Consider the following 15,740-nt stretch of genomic DNA (forward strand, 5'->3'; position numbering starts at 1 on the left):
GGGAGAGGCAGAGGGAGAGAATCTTCAAGCAGACTCCCTGCTGAGCGCAAAGCCCAATGTGGGGCTTGATCCAGGGACCCTGAGATCATGACCTGAGCCGAAGTCAGACACTCAACCAGCCCAACCACCCAGGCGCCCCTGCAGAAGCAGCTTTAAATTGCTGCCTTGTAAATTTTAATTAGATACCTTGACAAAGATTAATGGCCTTACATCATATAAATCGTAGCAAAAAAATATAAACTTTTGACTGTATCTGACTCCAGGCTCTAATGATGTGCGGTAAAACATCCCAAGTTTGGAGATGAAAACTTCCCAACCCAAAGTAGCCCCAGTGACAGGGCTTAATGTACACTGGTGTCCTCAGTGGGTGGCCACGTGCACGGACCCCAAGGAGATGGCACTTACCTGTTCTCCTGTGGCAACACCAATTCCTAACGGGGCCAATGCCTATAAAATATAAGGCAACCTGGTGTTATTTTCCTAAGTCTTTGAACTGAAGCTCTCAATGTTTAAAAATATTTACAGTTGCTTAACTACTGAGAGCTGAAGAAGGAAACGTCCCTGCTGCGGGGCTGTGGGGCGTGTAAGGAATGACAGAAGGTCGGCAAGGGGCTGGGTGTGTCTGCCCGTGAGAAGGCCAGGGCCTGTCCAGGCGCTGCCATTAGCTCCTTCCTGGCCGTCCTTCTGCAGATTCTCCCCACCGCCCCCCTTCGGTGGTCCTTCTAGAACAATCTCCCTTCAAGCTCAGTGAGTGGCCTTAGATTCACTTTACAGATCCGGCTGAGTTCACTCCTACAGGTGAAATCCTCACCTGGAGAATGCTGGAGTCTACCTGACACAGCACAGTTCTCTCTGTTTTCCCACCTCACCCCCTCCACCCAGGCTGGGGCTCTTCCCTTCCCGGCCCCACTGGGGATGCCACAGGCCCCTTCCTCAAGCACCTTCGGTTTCTGCCCAGCTTATCTCCCCATGTTTAGGGAGTAATAACAATGGCACCAACAGCTAACACCATCTGAGCTCTTACTGCCTGTCTGCTGGGGTTTGAAACCCTGACTGAATGACTCCCCGTCACAGCCCATGGGGATAGGGGTCACCATCGTCCCCATTTCACAGGGCAAGTAAGCAGAGCTACAAAGGGTACAAAGCTACAAAGGTGTAGAACTGGGGATAGAACCCAGGCCAACGCCATCGCCAGGGGAAGCATCTGAACCACTAGATAGGAAAACTTCCCTCTAGAAAAACCTTTCATTTGGGAGCCAGGTGTCCCCGCCCCTGCTACCTGTCCTGCCTCTATGTGTGGACGGAGGTGAGTCATGGATCACCCAGAGCTTTGGCCTCCTTGTCCCCAGGTCAGGAGTTAAAGTGGATGGTCCCTGGGGCACCTTTTAGCTTCCTGGTATATGCTTCTTAGAAACCTCTAATTTAAGTGAGTTCTCTATCTCAAAAAACAGAGTGGGGAATACCAGCCATTTGCCTTACTCACTCTACCATTTTAGAGCATATGTTTCTGACACTAAATAGATATCAACTTTTATTTCTTCCTTTTAAATATTTCCTGAGGGCAGCCCTGGGTGGCCCAGCGGTTTAGCGCCGCCTTCAGCCCAGAGTGTGATCCTGGAGGCCCGGGATCGAGTCCCATGTCGGGCTCCCTGCATGGAGCCTGCTTCTCCCTCTGCCTGTGTCTCTGCCTCTCTCTCTGTGTGTGTCTCTCATGAATAAATAAATAAAATATTTAAAAGAAATAAAAAATAAATATTTCCTGAACCTTCTATCGTCGGGCTGCCCTCTCCCTCACTGCCCACTCTCCGAGATCACTGGGAAAGCCTAGCTCTGCTTTCTGCCCGTACCACACTCCCCTGTTCTCCATCGCAATCCATCCAGCATGTTTTTTCCAGTCAAATCTTTAATCACATCCTCTCCTTCCGAACAGTACAGTGGCTCACAGTGTTGGGCTGCGTCTTCTGCACAGATGGACTCATCGTCAGACCCAGGGACCCGTGCTTCCCACAACCCCCCACGTGTACCTCAACTGTGCTGGGTATCCCCACGGCCCCGCCTGTGCCTGCTGTCTCTGCAGCTTCCCCCTCCCCCGCCCACTTCATGCAATGAGTGGATGGCCGTCTCCACGGGCACAAAACCTCAGAGGGCTGAAGCCTGGACAAGCTTCCAAGGAGACTCGTCAGGTGGGGGTGGAGGGCAGGTGCAGGTCCTTGCTGTGTGGGCAAGCGGCAGCACTAGGGCATGGCGACCCAGAAGAACCCCAAGGTGAAAGTCTTCATCAAACTATGGCCTCTCACCAGATTCTCATTTCAGAATGACTCCTCAGAAGCTTTCAGGTCTGTTTAAGCCAACAGTCACCCCGACCTTGGTGCAACTCTGCTCAGGACCAGCTGTTGCCTTACCTCCCGAGGGCGCTCCACCGTCCTGGCCCACACCTGTGTCTCCCTTCAGTAACCTTCCTTCTACTCTCTCAGGACTCAGGGCCCCAGCCAGCAATGCCACCTATCTAGGATTCACGTGTCTTCCTTTCTTTGCAGGGAGGCTGTAAGTGGGAGGAACGGAGGGCATCCCTCGAACACAGGCTTCTGCGCAGGGCCCGACATCAGGAGCTCCTATGTTCATGGACTGAGAGGAATGGAGCAGGATGGCCCCAGTAGGACCCACAGCTTCACACAGGGCACACCAAGGTGTCCCTCCCAGAACTTGGAACTGACTGTCCTCAGAGTGATCATTTTCAGAGTAGGGGAGAATATAGCAATGCAGAGTCAGCTCAGGGGGATCGTCTGCTCCCAGGCAGGCAGGAGTGGACTATAAGGCCAGCAAAGCTACGTAGGGGTATGTGCTTCCCCGGGGAGGGGTGAGGCTTAAGACTCAGCACGCCCAGTGCCAGGGGCAGGCACATCCGCGCTCTGTGGATGGATGCTTGGGGCCTCCTTGGACAACACGGTCGCATATTCACATCAACAACCTGCCCTGATTTCTCGCTTATCCAAAAGCCTTTGGTTTAATGTGGCTCCTCAGGGATCTTGCTCTGGTCAGAGGATACAAAAATCTAGTGCTCCCAGAAGTTGGGAGTTCTCTTTATAAATGTATTACCTGGCATTCTGGCTTTATATACATCAGCGCCAGATACCTGGCTAAAGGGAGACGCTTCCTGAGAAAGGATGTTCCTCAGATATTCTGATGTATCCGGGGCTCCCTAAACCCGACAGGTAGGGAACCTGGGTGGATCTGTGATCTGTGCGGGAAGTGCCCCGGTGTGAGGGCTCTAGGCAGCCTTCTCTTGGGACAGCCTGACCTTGGCCTTAGCTAAGCAAATCTCGTCTTTTGGGTCAACCAGAGGAATCTACACTTTTCATTCTGGGTGAATAAAATATTTTAATATCAGTCCGATTTCTATAGTTACAAAGTATGGAGCCATGTCTATTAATCTTTGGATTGCTGGCAGCCTTTCAACTCTTAGCAATATACTATCTCTAAAATAAATAGAAATGTTAAAAGAAATAAGCAAAAGAATTTTAGGATCTGTCATGGCCACTTCAGAAAACCAACTACCAACAACAAAAATTATCTACCTATCTATCTCAGTAGTGTCAGGGGCAAGAGCAGTTTTTCTACCTTGGAAATGGTGGCATGTCCCAGAATGTCATCCGGGGAGGTGGGCTCCTCAATCCACAGTGGCTTGAACTCAGCCAGCTTTGACATCCACTTTACTGCCTCGGGCACATCCCAGCGCTGGTTGGCATCCATCATCTGCAAGAAGACCGAGAGAGACCCTTCACTGTGCGGTCTGCCTGGTGCTGACTTGTGACTATGGCTCTAAGCGAGGAAATGCCGTCACTTGGTGCCACTGACTACTGATAAGACTTCTGGAGGGAGCCTGACATTTCCTCCATGGAGGACCAGCATGCAGCGAGCACAAAGGTGGCCAAAGAGCAGCCACCAAGACTGGAACTGTGGCTCTTGGAGTAGGTGCAAGTCACTCACAGAGCTACTGTGATGTCCTAAAGAGCCCTGGGCTAGACCCAGAAGTGCTCAATGGCCCTGGAGCTCTGGCCCAATCTTCACTTAGGTGGCGCCCAATTACATTTGTCTTGCAGTATTCATTATTCTGGAAACTATTTTATCACATTCTGAATTATGCATCACCAATTCTGAATTTGATCACTGGTCATTTATCGACTACTGCTAACTATGAGTTTGGCACAATAATAAATAACCCAAACTCTACTATTAATGAAGCACCTACTTAACTGGCCATTTTATGGATTTTGCCCCCTTTAGTGTTTACAACAACTCTATGAAGCAGTTCATATTAACTCAGTTTACAGAAAAGAAAATTGACATGGAGAGCAGTTAAGGAATTGGTCAAGAACAGTAAGTCACGTAAATGACCTTTGAACTCCTAGGTCCCGGCTCCCTGGAAGCCAGGTGCTGGGTGTGTAGACGCTAAGAAAGGGCCTCTTCATCCCTGACATTATCATGCTTACAGAAGACAGATATGGAGATGGACATGGTGGTGTGAGGTCCCTCAGGGGACATTATGAGGACCAGAGGACAATATATCTAGAATCAATCTGTATCACAAATTATTTGGATAACGATGGCCCCATAAGACAAAAGTTGCAGTAACTCGTGTATAAATAGTAGCAGTTCTGATCCTAACTCAATGACTTAACTTTTATTTTTGTTAACTTATGAAATACACCTCCAAAAACTTCACAAAAACATTTCATTGTAACTTCATAAAAATATTTTGCATGGAATAAGAAACATCTTATAAAAATATGTACTCAGGAATGTGTGATCCTTACATTTATCTCAGCAAAAGTTTGGCATTTCTTCAACCTTGGCTCCCCGAGAGCAGCCTACGTGATGAACCAGGCAGGACATATTTGTTAAGGGAAATTAAATAATGACATACCAGGACACCAAGGGGGGTCCTGTTTGCTCAGGTGTATCTGTGCTAGCAAGAAGGAACAGACCCTAACCCAGATCTTACTTAAGTTCTGCAGAATGGAAAAATTTAAAACTATCAGCTCCCTCAGTTGCTTTTTGTTGTTGTTGTTTAAAGAGCTGGCCCACTGCAAGACCACAAAGATATGCTTCCTCTCACATTCAGCTTAAAATTCCCAATGTGCTTTACTCCTTGCTTGAAATAAGCTCTATTCTGGCCCAGGACACAGGCTTCATGTGAAGCTGCTCTTTCTCCATGGGAGGGGAGGACATTTACCAACGTCTTTTCAGGTCCAATCATGTTCCGGATGAGGCGGCACCTACGGACGTCATCCTGGAGATCAGCACCCACTTTTACCTTAAACCTAGAAAATAAATGTGGTTTGGTAGTACGGTCTGTCCCCTGATGTGGCAAAGACATGCGGGTTCTCTGCAGAAGCGGCTGCCTCTGCTGGTAACTCACAGGTCATGTCTTTTTTTTTTTTTTTTTTTTTAAAGATTTTATTATTTATTTATGAGAGACAGAGAGGGCGAGCGAGGGAGGCACAGACAGGGAGAAGCAGGCTCCATGCAGGGAGCTGGATATGGGACTCGATCCCAGGACCTCAGGATCACGCCCTGGGCCAAAGGCAGCACTAAACCACTGAGCCACCCGGGCTGCCCAAGGTCATGTCTTCTAATAACCTCTTGCCCTCTTCCCACTGGTCTCAGACAAGCCACTGGAAAATGACCCTGTTGCTGCACGGGGGTAACAAGGCTAAATCACCGCTGACCCGAAGTCGAGGGACCAGGAGAGCAGCCAGATCTCTACCCACACTGAGTTTTCGCTGCGGGCGGCCCAGCGGTGAGGAACAAGAAGCCACGTCCAGAGCTAAGGCGAAGAGGGAGGCCGGGCAGAGGAGCCGGCCCGTCACATCCTGAATGTCTGTTTTTCTCTTTTTTTTAAGATTTTATTTATTTATCCATGAGAGACACAGAGAGAGGCAGAGACACAGGCAGAGGGAGACGCAGGCCCCACGCGGGGAGCCGGATGTGGGCCCCGAGTCCGGGCCCCAGGATCACGCCCCGGGCTGAAGGCGGCCGCCGACCCTGAGCCCCGGGCGCCACCACCTGCTGAAGGTCAAGAGTCCGCTAAACCCCCTCCCTCCACCCGTGCAGCTCCCGGCGGGGCTCCCTCCTTCCTCCACCCAGCGAGAGGTGGGCCTCGGTGCGGCCAGGGCCGGAGGCTGGGCACTCGCGTGACCTGGTCCCAGAATGAGACGCCGCAGAGGCCTCCTGTGCCTCATCAGAGCTGGCCACTTACAGGGAGCCCCCTTCATCTGTTTTGATGCCCAAATACTCTCCAGAGCCGGGCCTCTGCTCCCTAGGACCTCAGGCCTCGGGTCTGTCGTCAGGAGAGAGCGTGGCTCCACCGCAGGGGAGGCCAGCCTCCTGTCCCTCACTCAGGGATTGCTTTGCTCGATGCCCACAGAAACCGTGCTCATTGCACACACTCTGGCATCTGCTGCTTCTCTCCCCCACTCAGCGCTAACGCACTAAACACGCCGCGTCCCTCCCACATGGGAGCTTCGGTTTCCAGATGCCCGGCTTCTGTGCCAGGAGGCCTCCACCCTCACTCCTCAGCCTTCTGTGACTCACCGGCAACAGCTGTTCCCACCTTTCCTGGGCACATGGAGAGCAGGAAGGGACAGACTCTGACTGAGCACCTGTTATAAATCCCAGATATCGCAACTTTGAGGAGAATCATGAGTTAGCGTTATTCCCATTTTATGGAGAAAGAAAACGAGGTTTGCAGAGGTTGAGCACGTTGCCCATGATCATACAGCAACTACTTGCAGGGGAAGAAGGGAAAAGCCAAGAGGCTGATTCCAAATCCATCACATCCCAAGCCTCTTTCCACTGCTTCATGTTGCCCTCTTCAAATTCTCGCTCCCCAGCTCTTTATTTAGTGGAGAAGTCAACAAGAATTCAGTGCCTCCCAAACTTGAACATCCACACAAAACACCCTTTAACATGGGATCTTGTTAAAAATGCAAATTCCTGAGCAGCAGGTCTGAGAAGAGGCTGCAGGGTGTGCATTTCTGATCAGCTCCCAGGAAATGCTGATGCTCCTGTTTCACAGGCCACACTTGAAGCGGCAGCAGGAGGTTGGAGGCCAGGCCGAGGGTCCTGCAGAGAGCCCGGTGAACTACCACAGGCAGGACATAGACTTTTTTGTTTTTTTAATTTATGCCACTGAGAGGGATTTATTCTTCCATGAAATAAAACTATAGCACTCTGAACTATTTAGAGCTGCAATTCCAACCAACATTTATGTTAAGATTTTTCTCTTTACTCAAAAACAAGACTCCAAGAAAAAAAAACTCAGGGGAAAATATTGAAAGCCCTCCAAAATAATTAATTTTGTTTACTTCTGGAAATAAAGGCAGATGTTACCACTTTACACTGACAGGTGCCACACCATGGGCTCATCCACACAGGCTTCTCCTTATACAACTCATACTGCACTTAAAATGATTTGACACCAAGAGGCTCATGGGGACCACCACATCACGAGATGATGGTCCCTCTGTGTCCTGCACTGTGGTAGGTTTGGGGGCCAATGACAATCACCATTTATCTAGAGGAAGACCCTTGGATGTCCAGGGGTCCATATTCACACAGGAGAGAGACAGGAGAGAAGAGCCAACAGTTGGTCTAGAGAGAACAGCATGGGGAGGACAGCCACTCGAGGAGAAGAGGAGGCACCTGGAGACTCCACAGAAAACTGGAACCAGTGACTGGAAGTTCTATGGAAGGGAAAGGTTTTAACACACTGTGTTTTTTCTTTCTTCTTTCTTTCTTTCTTTCTTTCTTTCTTTCTTTCTTTCTTTCTTTCTTTCTTTCTTTCTTTCTTCTTTCTTTCTTTCTTTTTCTTTCTCTTCTTTCTTTCTTTCTTTCTTTCTTTCTTTCTTTCTTTCTTTCTTTCTTCTTTCTTTCTTTCTTTCTTTCTTTCTTTCTTTCTTTCTTTCTTTCAAGATTTTTTTAAAATTTATTTATTCATGAGAGACACAGAGAGAGAGGCAGAGACACAGGCAGAGGGAGAAGCAGGCTCCACGCAGGTAGCCTGATGTGGGACTCAATCTGGGGTCTCTAGGACCAGGCCCTGGGCTGAAGGCGGCGCTAAACCGCTGAGCCACCCAGGCTGCCCCACTGTGCTCTTTCTAATGCACGGAGCCCTCAGATGATGCAAAAGCACCTTACAAGTTAGGCTTGCTGCCTCTGCAGATTTTCAAGTGGAAGCTGAACCAATGCTTATTACTGACAGTAAAGAATGGATTTCTATGCTAGACTGATGCTTGAAAGTGACAATCTTCAAGGTCTGTTTCAGATCTGATGTTCTAGGATTCTAAATAGGATTCACATCTCATCTTTGGAGAAAGAGACTGGCCTACGCTGAAACCTTTGCCATGTGTCCCTACGTGTCAGCCTGTTCCTGGATGAATCCCTGGCCTCCTTGCTGCCTTTTGTTCCTGGCTCCTCTCCACTGCTAGCCTGTCATGTGGTCGATGGGAGAGTGAAATGCATCATCACACAAACAAGTTACCTGGTCCAGCCGGCCTTCAGTGCCTCTGTGCAGAGCTGTGGGGAAAGGAGCAGAGCCACCATCACACACCAGAAAGCTCTCTTTGGTCTTGTTTTTTTTTTTTTTAATGATTTTATTTATTTATTCATGAGCAACACAGAGATAGGCAGAGACATAGGCAGAGGGAGAAGGAGGCTCCCTGCGGGGAGCCCGATGTGGGACTCCATCCCAGGACCCTGGGATCATGACCTGAGCCAAAGGCAGACACTCAGCCACTGAGCCACCTGGGTGCCCCAACTCTCTTGGGTCTAATGAGTACCCCACTTGTCTCTGATCTGGTTTCACGAACACTATGGCTGCAGCATGAACCAGATGAGCAACCAGGCATTGGTGAATTAAGAACCCAAATAGCTTAGCCAACGGAGCATAACTCTTTGTACTTGTAGGATGACATTCTTTCCTCATCTCTATGGGAACAATTTCTTTAATTGTTTAATTAAAATTAATTTCTTTAATTTAATTTAATAGAAGAGAAATGGAGCATTTATATCCCCTTCCTTAAAGCTAGGATATTCTGCAGCATCCATAGAACTTACTGGATGTAAGAGAAACAAACAGAAACCAGTCTTTCTCTCAGCTGTGAGTACAGCATGATGGGAAAGAGTCATAAATCAATCACACGCTGACCGCAGTGTGTGTGCCAGCCACTGGGCTGCGAGTATCACAAAACTCACAGCATTATTCTGAATCCCCCAAACCACCCACAAGATACGTATTATTTCCCCATTTCAGTGAGGAGACCGAGGCTCAGCATGGCTCAGTGAACACTGCCCAATGTTACACTGCTGCCTCTGCCTGGAAATCAAATCCCAGGCTGTCACCTTCCAGAACCCGAGGTGGGACCTACTAGGTCACAGAGTCCCATACCCGCAATGTGAATGGCTTTACTTTGCTCCAGTATAAGTACTTTTGGAATAAGGCCTTGGATCCATAATGATTTACAAAGGCTAACAAGAAAATTTCAGAAAGTCAGGAATATCTTTGTCTCCAAAACCAGGTTTGAATGCCCACCTGCTTCAGCGTGTCATCCGAGTACCCCAGCCAGGCACACGATGTGGTGTAGGCAGGGTAGCCGTGCATCAGCATTTGCCCTTCTGTGGGAACACAGTGCTTGTCAACATTGTGTGCTTTCCAGGGACCTTCAGAATCACAACTGCCTTTAGGTAAGCTGCTGCCCCCAGAGAATCCAGCCTCCTTCTGATCCCACCTTTCCAGGGTACCCAGCCCCAAGCCCAGCCTCTGGCCACATTCACGACCATGCAAATACCAAGGATGTCAAACTAGCCCAGGTCTTCCTATTTTGTCACATCTGGGAAGCTTCTTCATCCAGACGCAACCCTTTGTCAGAAGACCTGGCTGCTGGGCCCGGGGCATTGGGGAAGACAGTGTGAACGAACCCCAAGTGGACATAGACGCTCAAAAGGACAATGAGAGCAGAAACAATGAAGGAAATTTCCTCACCACCCACCTCTCTCTTTTTTGCCAACCTGACCTTTCTGTAGTATTTCTGGAAAAAAATAAGAAGTGTCATCACTTTTTTAGAAAACAAAGTGTGCTACTATGTTGTTTGTACATTGGCGCGTACCAGATAACTTTCAGTTCCATCATTTGAGTATGACTCACCATAGGCTTCCTCCTCGGTCAGGACATCTGTGATGTATCTGAAATCGATGCAGGATAACAGCGTCCTGGGGTCCTGGCAGCGCGATGGCAGAGGGGAAAAGCCCAGAACAATTCACAAGCAGCTTATGATTTAAGGATGGGTTTACCTTTTCTAGGAAAGGGCCTTCACAATTTGCATTAAATTGTTTGGTTCTGTCATTCCTTGGTGTAGAGCCCTTCAGAAGGTCAGTGCCACCTTTCCAAGACGTCCTCAGGCCCTCGTGCTGTAACCCCCCCCACCCCCGCTGCCCCGTCCCTTCCCTCTCCTGACACCTAGGCTCTGGTCACCCTAACTAAGCTGACTGCTGGAGGACGGACCCGGCAGGAGGCAGGCACCCATGGCCCTCCGTGCATCACTGCTCCACACTCCGGGGCTGACCATGATCCGGGAGCAGCTCAGCAGGAGAGGCAAGAAGGCTGGCTGGTCTCAGAGCCAGGCCCTCCAGGGTCAACCCCGTGCCCACCGCTTATTAGCAGCCTGACTGTGGGCCATTTCCTCTGTTACATTGGGACAATTCACCGACAGGAACAGAATGGATTCAACATGAGCAGCTCAGCACACGGCCTGGCCCCGGCCCATCAACGGCTGGCTGTTCTCACCCCACCTCTTCTTGCCCCTCGTCCATCGGTCTGGCCAGGCTGGCAGGGCTGACGTCCTCAGCTGGCCTCTGGCTGAGACCTCTCCTCATCCCAACCTAATGGTTGGGAAGCAACCGGTCGCTTCACTCCCACTCAGGTTTTACTGTCACCAGTAATACTCCACTGGTCTATTAAAAATTGTGAAAGCTTTTTCAGTGCTGAGATTCTAACTCTTTCAAGACAACTGGCCCCTACTGAAACAGGAAATAGGATCCAAAAGAATGAAGGCACAGGCATCTCTCTAGAGGCCCGCAAATCATTCAGTTTTGGAAGCTGCCTCTTACACACCTCTGAAAGGCTGACCTTGAGCCTAAAGATAACTCACGTCCTTCCCCTTTGGATGGGGCCCCCATGCCACCTGCATCCACGTCAGATGTTGTGACATCCTCCTGTTTTTACTTGCTCCGAGAAAAGAAGCGATGTTTGTCTACCTACAGTCTGCAAGACCATGGTGGCCTTTTGTGTTTCCTTAGTAGGATGCCAGATAATAACAGGGTCTTCATCTGTTGACTACCAGAATTTTAGCAACCACACAAGACATCACCCTGAGGCAGCTGATGCTCAAAGAAGTTAAGTGACATACCCAAGGTCAACCTGCCAGCAAGTGGTGGAGCCCAGATTCAAAGCCAGGTCTGCCTAGGTCTGAACTTGCCTAGACTTTTTTCCTCTTCAGATGCCAGGTGCTCCACCAGGCCAGAAACATGCCAAGAATAAAGGAAACATTGAGGTGCATATCTTTAGCATTTGGCTCCTTCCCTTCCGGAATCAGACAGTGGAGACTACAACAGTCTGATCTGTCACTTTCTTTTAAATTCAAAGTGACCAGATGATATCTTAATATAACAATTACATTATGTTATATTATTACATGTTAATAATAACCTCTTGCTTTTCAGGAAGCACTTTTATCAGTCGGTCTTCAAACAAATTCTTTAAGGTTCTCGGAGAAGTAAGTAATGACTATCCCCTTTTCATAGTCAGGAAACAGAGGCTCAGGGAATTTGCACTATGCGTGAAAACTCCACAGAGTAGGAGGCAGGACCTAAACTCTGCTTCCCTTGGACCACTGTGGTGAGCACAGTCAGCTGTTACTTCAAATATCAGAAAACAAATATTAGAATTTACTGGGTTTTTGCTTGATTATCATGACAGTGATCTAAAGACAATCCTGAATATATTTACTGATTATCAAAAGGCAAGTAATCCATGAAATCCATCTCCTTTACAACATTATTATAATTATTTAACATTATAATGTTAAAGAATTTACTTACCATGTCAACAAGCAACTTCCACAGAGGCTTGGAAAAAAAGAAAAAGAATTTTAAAATGTGTGTAAAGTACTCATTTTTTTCCCGAAAGTAAATACAACCTCCTATTTCAAACACCTGCCCCTGGCCCACCTGCATGCCAGGGTCTCCAATGCTGCCTCCTAACCCATTTCTTTCTTAGCCCTTTATATATAACCTACTCCTATAGTTTCCTAACTACTGCCAAGGAGAAAAAGAATCAAACACTTCTCTATATTTCTTTTGGAGGCCTGCTGTGTATGTCCTTTGTCTTCAGACGGCTGCTCACAGAGGAAGTGTTTATCCCTCTGCCACGTGTTGGATTATTCCACAGAGCCCCACAAGTGCTCCTTTGATGAGTTACCTTTCCCTCCTGCTTGGCCCACAGGTCCCACACAGCGTTGAGAATGGCTGCGGTAGCCAGATGCACAACACCTTTCTCAGGACCGATCTGGTTAGGAAGCAAAACACACCAGAACTTCTTAGAAATGAAAGAGGTATTTAGGTCTCCCAGCCAGGGACACATTTCAAGAATTAGAAGGCATCAATAAAACCTCATGTAGAGGTTAAGCTTTTTTTTTTTTTTTTTTTTTTTAATAGTTTCTAACCTATAGAAAAGTTGCAAGAACAGCACAAAAAGCTCTTGTGGGGATCCCTGGGTGGCGCAGCGGTTTGGCGCCTGCCTTTGGCCCAGGGCGCGATCCTGGAGACCCGGGATCGAATCCCACATCGGGCTCCCGGTGCATGGAGCCTGCTTCTGTCTCTGCCTCTCTCTCTCTCTCTCTCTCTGTGACTATCATAAATAAATAAATAAATAAATAAATAAAAAAAAAAAAAAAGCTCTTGTGTATTCCCCCCATATGTGCATATGTATATACACATATACATACATATACATACACACATATATAAATAGAATATATATAATATAAAATAAAATTTATTTTACTGAACCATTTAATTTGCAGATATACATGCCTTTTGGACCCTAAATACTTCTGGGTGTAGGTCCTAAAAACCAAAACATCCTCTCACATAACCATAATAGTACAATGATCAAATCTGGGGAAGATAACAATGATAGAATACTGTTGCTTAAAAGACAGTTCATAATCAAATTCTGCCAAATGTCTCAATAATGTACTTTATTAACATATTGTGTTCGGTTGTCCTCTTTAGTCTCTTTTTATGTGGAACAATTTTTATTTTTTAAAAAATGCTGTTGACATTTTTAAAGCACACAGGCTGGTTGACTTTTAACAGTGTCTCAATTTGGGTTGATCTGGGGTTCCTTCATGATTGGGATTCGGGTCATACTTTTTGGCACAAATTCTCAGTAGGCAATAATATTTTGTTTTTTAGGGCTGTTATCTTTCAGCACTAAAATAAGTCAGTGTCCACTGGGCTGCTCTATTGGAGATTACCATTTTCCCTTTCTATGTAAGGAGATTAATACTGTCCCCAAATGTGGGCATCCACTGGTGATTCTTGCCTTGATCAATTATGGCTACAATATTTGCAATACAGTGATTGTCTAACATTATCCTTCCTTTTATAGTAAGTTTGTATTCTAAGGACAAGCTTTTCCTGGTTGCTTAAGACCTAAATGAACTCATGGATTCTTATGTTATTCAATGAGTTACAAGCCATTACTAACGTATTTATGTTGATTCTTGAATTGTCCCAGATTTGGCCTGTGGGAGCTTCTTCAAGGGAATGCCTTTATAAGCAAGTTCAACTTGCTTTGCAGAAAGTTCAAAATTAAATCCAAGGCAATATGGCAAGTGTCTTCCCTTGTGCCTCTCTCCATGCATGGACAAGAGACTGAGCAAAGGTAGCAAAAGATAGAGCTGATGTCAGGGGACAAAGGCAAGGTCCCAGGTATTGGACTGAGCTTACTGTGATACAATCCTTTCCTCTAGAGCCTCACTTTTTTCATGCCTTAAACTTAGGGCTCAAAATATAGACCTATACATGTAAAAGTGCCCTGGTCTCCATCTTCTTAACTTTATTCTTATGTTTCTGGATTTAATAACTTCCTCCCCCAACTCCAGGACTATCCACATTATCTCTCCTCTAGAAAGGATGCCCGATCAGTACTTTATCTTCTAGAGGGTCTAGAACACTTCTTCCATTCAAGCAGTAGAGTGGAGAGGAGGTCCGTAAGGCTCTCAGGATCCAAATATGTCCAGATTCAAGTCTTACAGAAAGGAATCAATTAGCTCAAAACACTGTCTAAATGGTTGAAGCCCTAATTTATCTCAATACCATAGTTTACCTTAAAATTGTAAGCCTGTTTCTGTTTTTACATTTGGTGCAAAGGACATCTTAGATCTTAGTAACATTACTTATAGAAGCATTTGATAAAATAGGCCCCTTACCCATCTGAGCTGCCCATCACTTGTGAGCTGCCTGTAGAAGCCTCTGAAGTCGCCAACAATGTCGCTGAGGTCCTTGTTAAGCACATGGTGGGCGAGGGCATTCACAGCACAGACAACTATTAAATAAAGATTCGATTCTTGTGTATGTTTTGGTATGAAGTCAAATTAAGACATGAAAACACCACAAACTAATGTGGGCATTTTATGAAAGAAACTTTAAACACAAAAGGTACGTGTTTTTAGAAACTGCCCCAGGGCACCCCCGTGGTTTAGCGGTTTAGCACCACCTTCAGCCCAGGGTGTGATCCTGGAGTCCCGGGATTGAGTCCTGCGTTGGGCTCCTTGTATGGAGCCTGCTTCTCCTTCTGCCTGTGTCTCTGCCTCTCTCTCTCTCTCTGTGGGTGTGTCTCTCATGAATAAATAAATAAAATCTTTTAAAAACTAAAAATTAAAAAAATAAAAACTGCCCCAAATACATCTTCTGTGTTTGTCATAAGTAATATCACATGTAGAAGAGCTATTAATCCATGTGCTGAGCTTCATTTCTGAGTAGAGCTAACACATTTTGTATGTTTGCCAGGTGAAAAACAGAGCCATAGATACTAAGGTTTAAATCATATTCCCAATCTATTTTCTTGTTCACTTTGTGAAGTGTCTGTACAGTCAGTTTCAAAACCGAACCTTGCTAGTTCATTGTTCCTAAGGAATAAAAAGATTCTGACTTACCACCAAAAAAGGAAGTACCTTCTAATTATTGTCAAGTATAGAAAATATCTTGAATTCATAATATAATACGCTATTTTTTAAAAGATTTTATTTATTTATTCATGAGAGACACAGAGAGAGAGAGGCAGACACAGGCAGAGGGAGAAACAGGCTCCATGCAGGAAGCTTGACTTGGGACTCCATCCTGGGTGTCCAGGGTCAGGCCCTGGGCCGAAGGCGACACTAAACCGCTGAGCCACCCGGGCTGCCCTATAACACACTATTAAAGATGAATTTGCAATAAGCATAATACATGTAAAATGTTAAAGTACATAAAAATACTTTTCTTAAATATTACATTTCTTCTTATTGACATGATATACTATGTTTTTATGAAGTAATTTGAAGGTTACATTTAATTTGGTTCAGCATGACAACTGATTTTTTTTTTTTTTTTGGTATTTTACTTAAAAAGGATTTATT

General features: G+C 46.5%; 1 protein-coding gene across 2 annotated transcripts in view; it reads right to left on the minus strand.

Moving 5' to 3' along the window:
* The window catches only part of ENOSF1 (enolase superfamily member 1), a 29,300-nt gene that overhangs the window by 4,831 nt on the left and 8,729 nt on the right, over window positions 1-15,740 (minus strand). Inside the window, exons 3-12 of one of the 2 annotated variants that reach the window (XM_038543701.1) lie at window positions 14,553-14,668; window positions 12,536-12,622; window positions 12,157-12,183; window positions 10,205-10,277; window positions 10,050-10,088; window positions 9,593-9,675; window positions 8,543-8,577; window positions 5,234-5,321; window positions 3,619-3,753; window positions 406-447 (exon numbers count right to left, since the gene is read on the minus strand). In XM_038543701.1, the coding sequence (XP_038399629.1) occupies window positions 406-447; window positions 3,619-3,753; window positions 5,234-5,321; window positions 8,543-8,577; window positions 9,593-9,675; window positions 10,050-10,088; window positions 10,205-10,277; window positions 12,157-12,183; window positions 12,536-12,622; window positions 14,553-14,668 (725 nt within the window). The remainder of the gene's footprint in view (window positions 1-405; window positions 448-3,618; window positions 3,754-5,233; window positions 5,322-8,542; window positions 8,578-9,592; window positions 9,676-10,049; window positions 10,089-10,204; window positions 10,278-12,156; window positions 12,184-12,535; window positions 12,623-14,552; window positions 14,669-15,740) is intronic. The other variant, XM_038543702.1, reaches the window with a different exon arrangement.

The sequence above is a fragment of the Canis lupus genome, chromosome 7 (genome assembly GCF_011100685.1).
Source record: "Canis lupus familiaris isolate Mischka breed German Shepherd chromosome 7, alternate assembly UU_Cfam_GSD_1.0, whole genome shotgun sequence".
In the NCBI taxonomy this organism is placed as follows: Eukaryota; Metazoa; Chordata; class Mammalia; order Carnivora; family Canidae; genus Canis; species Canis lupus.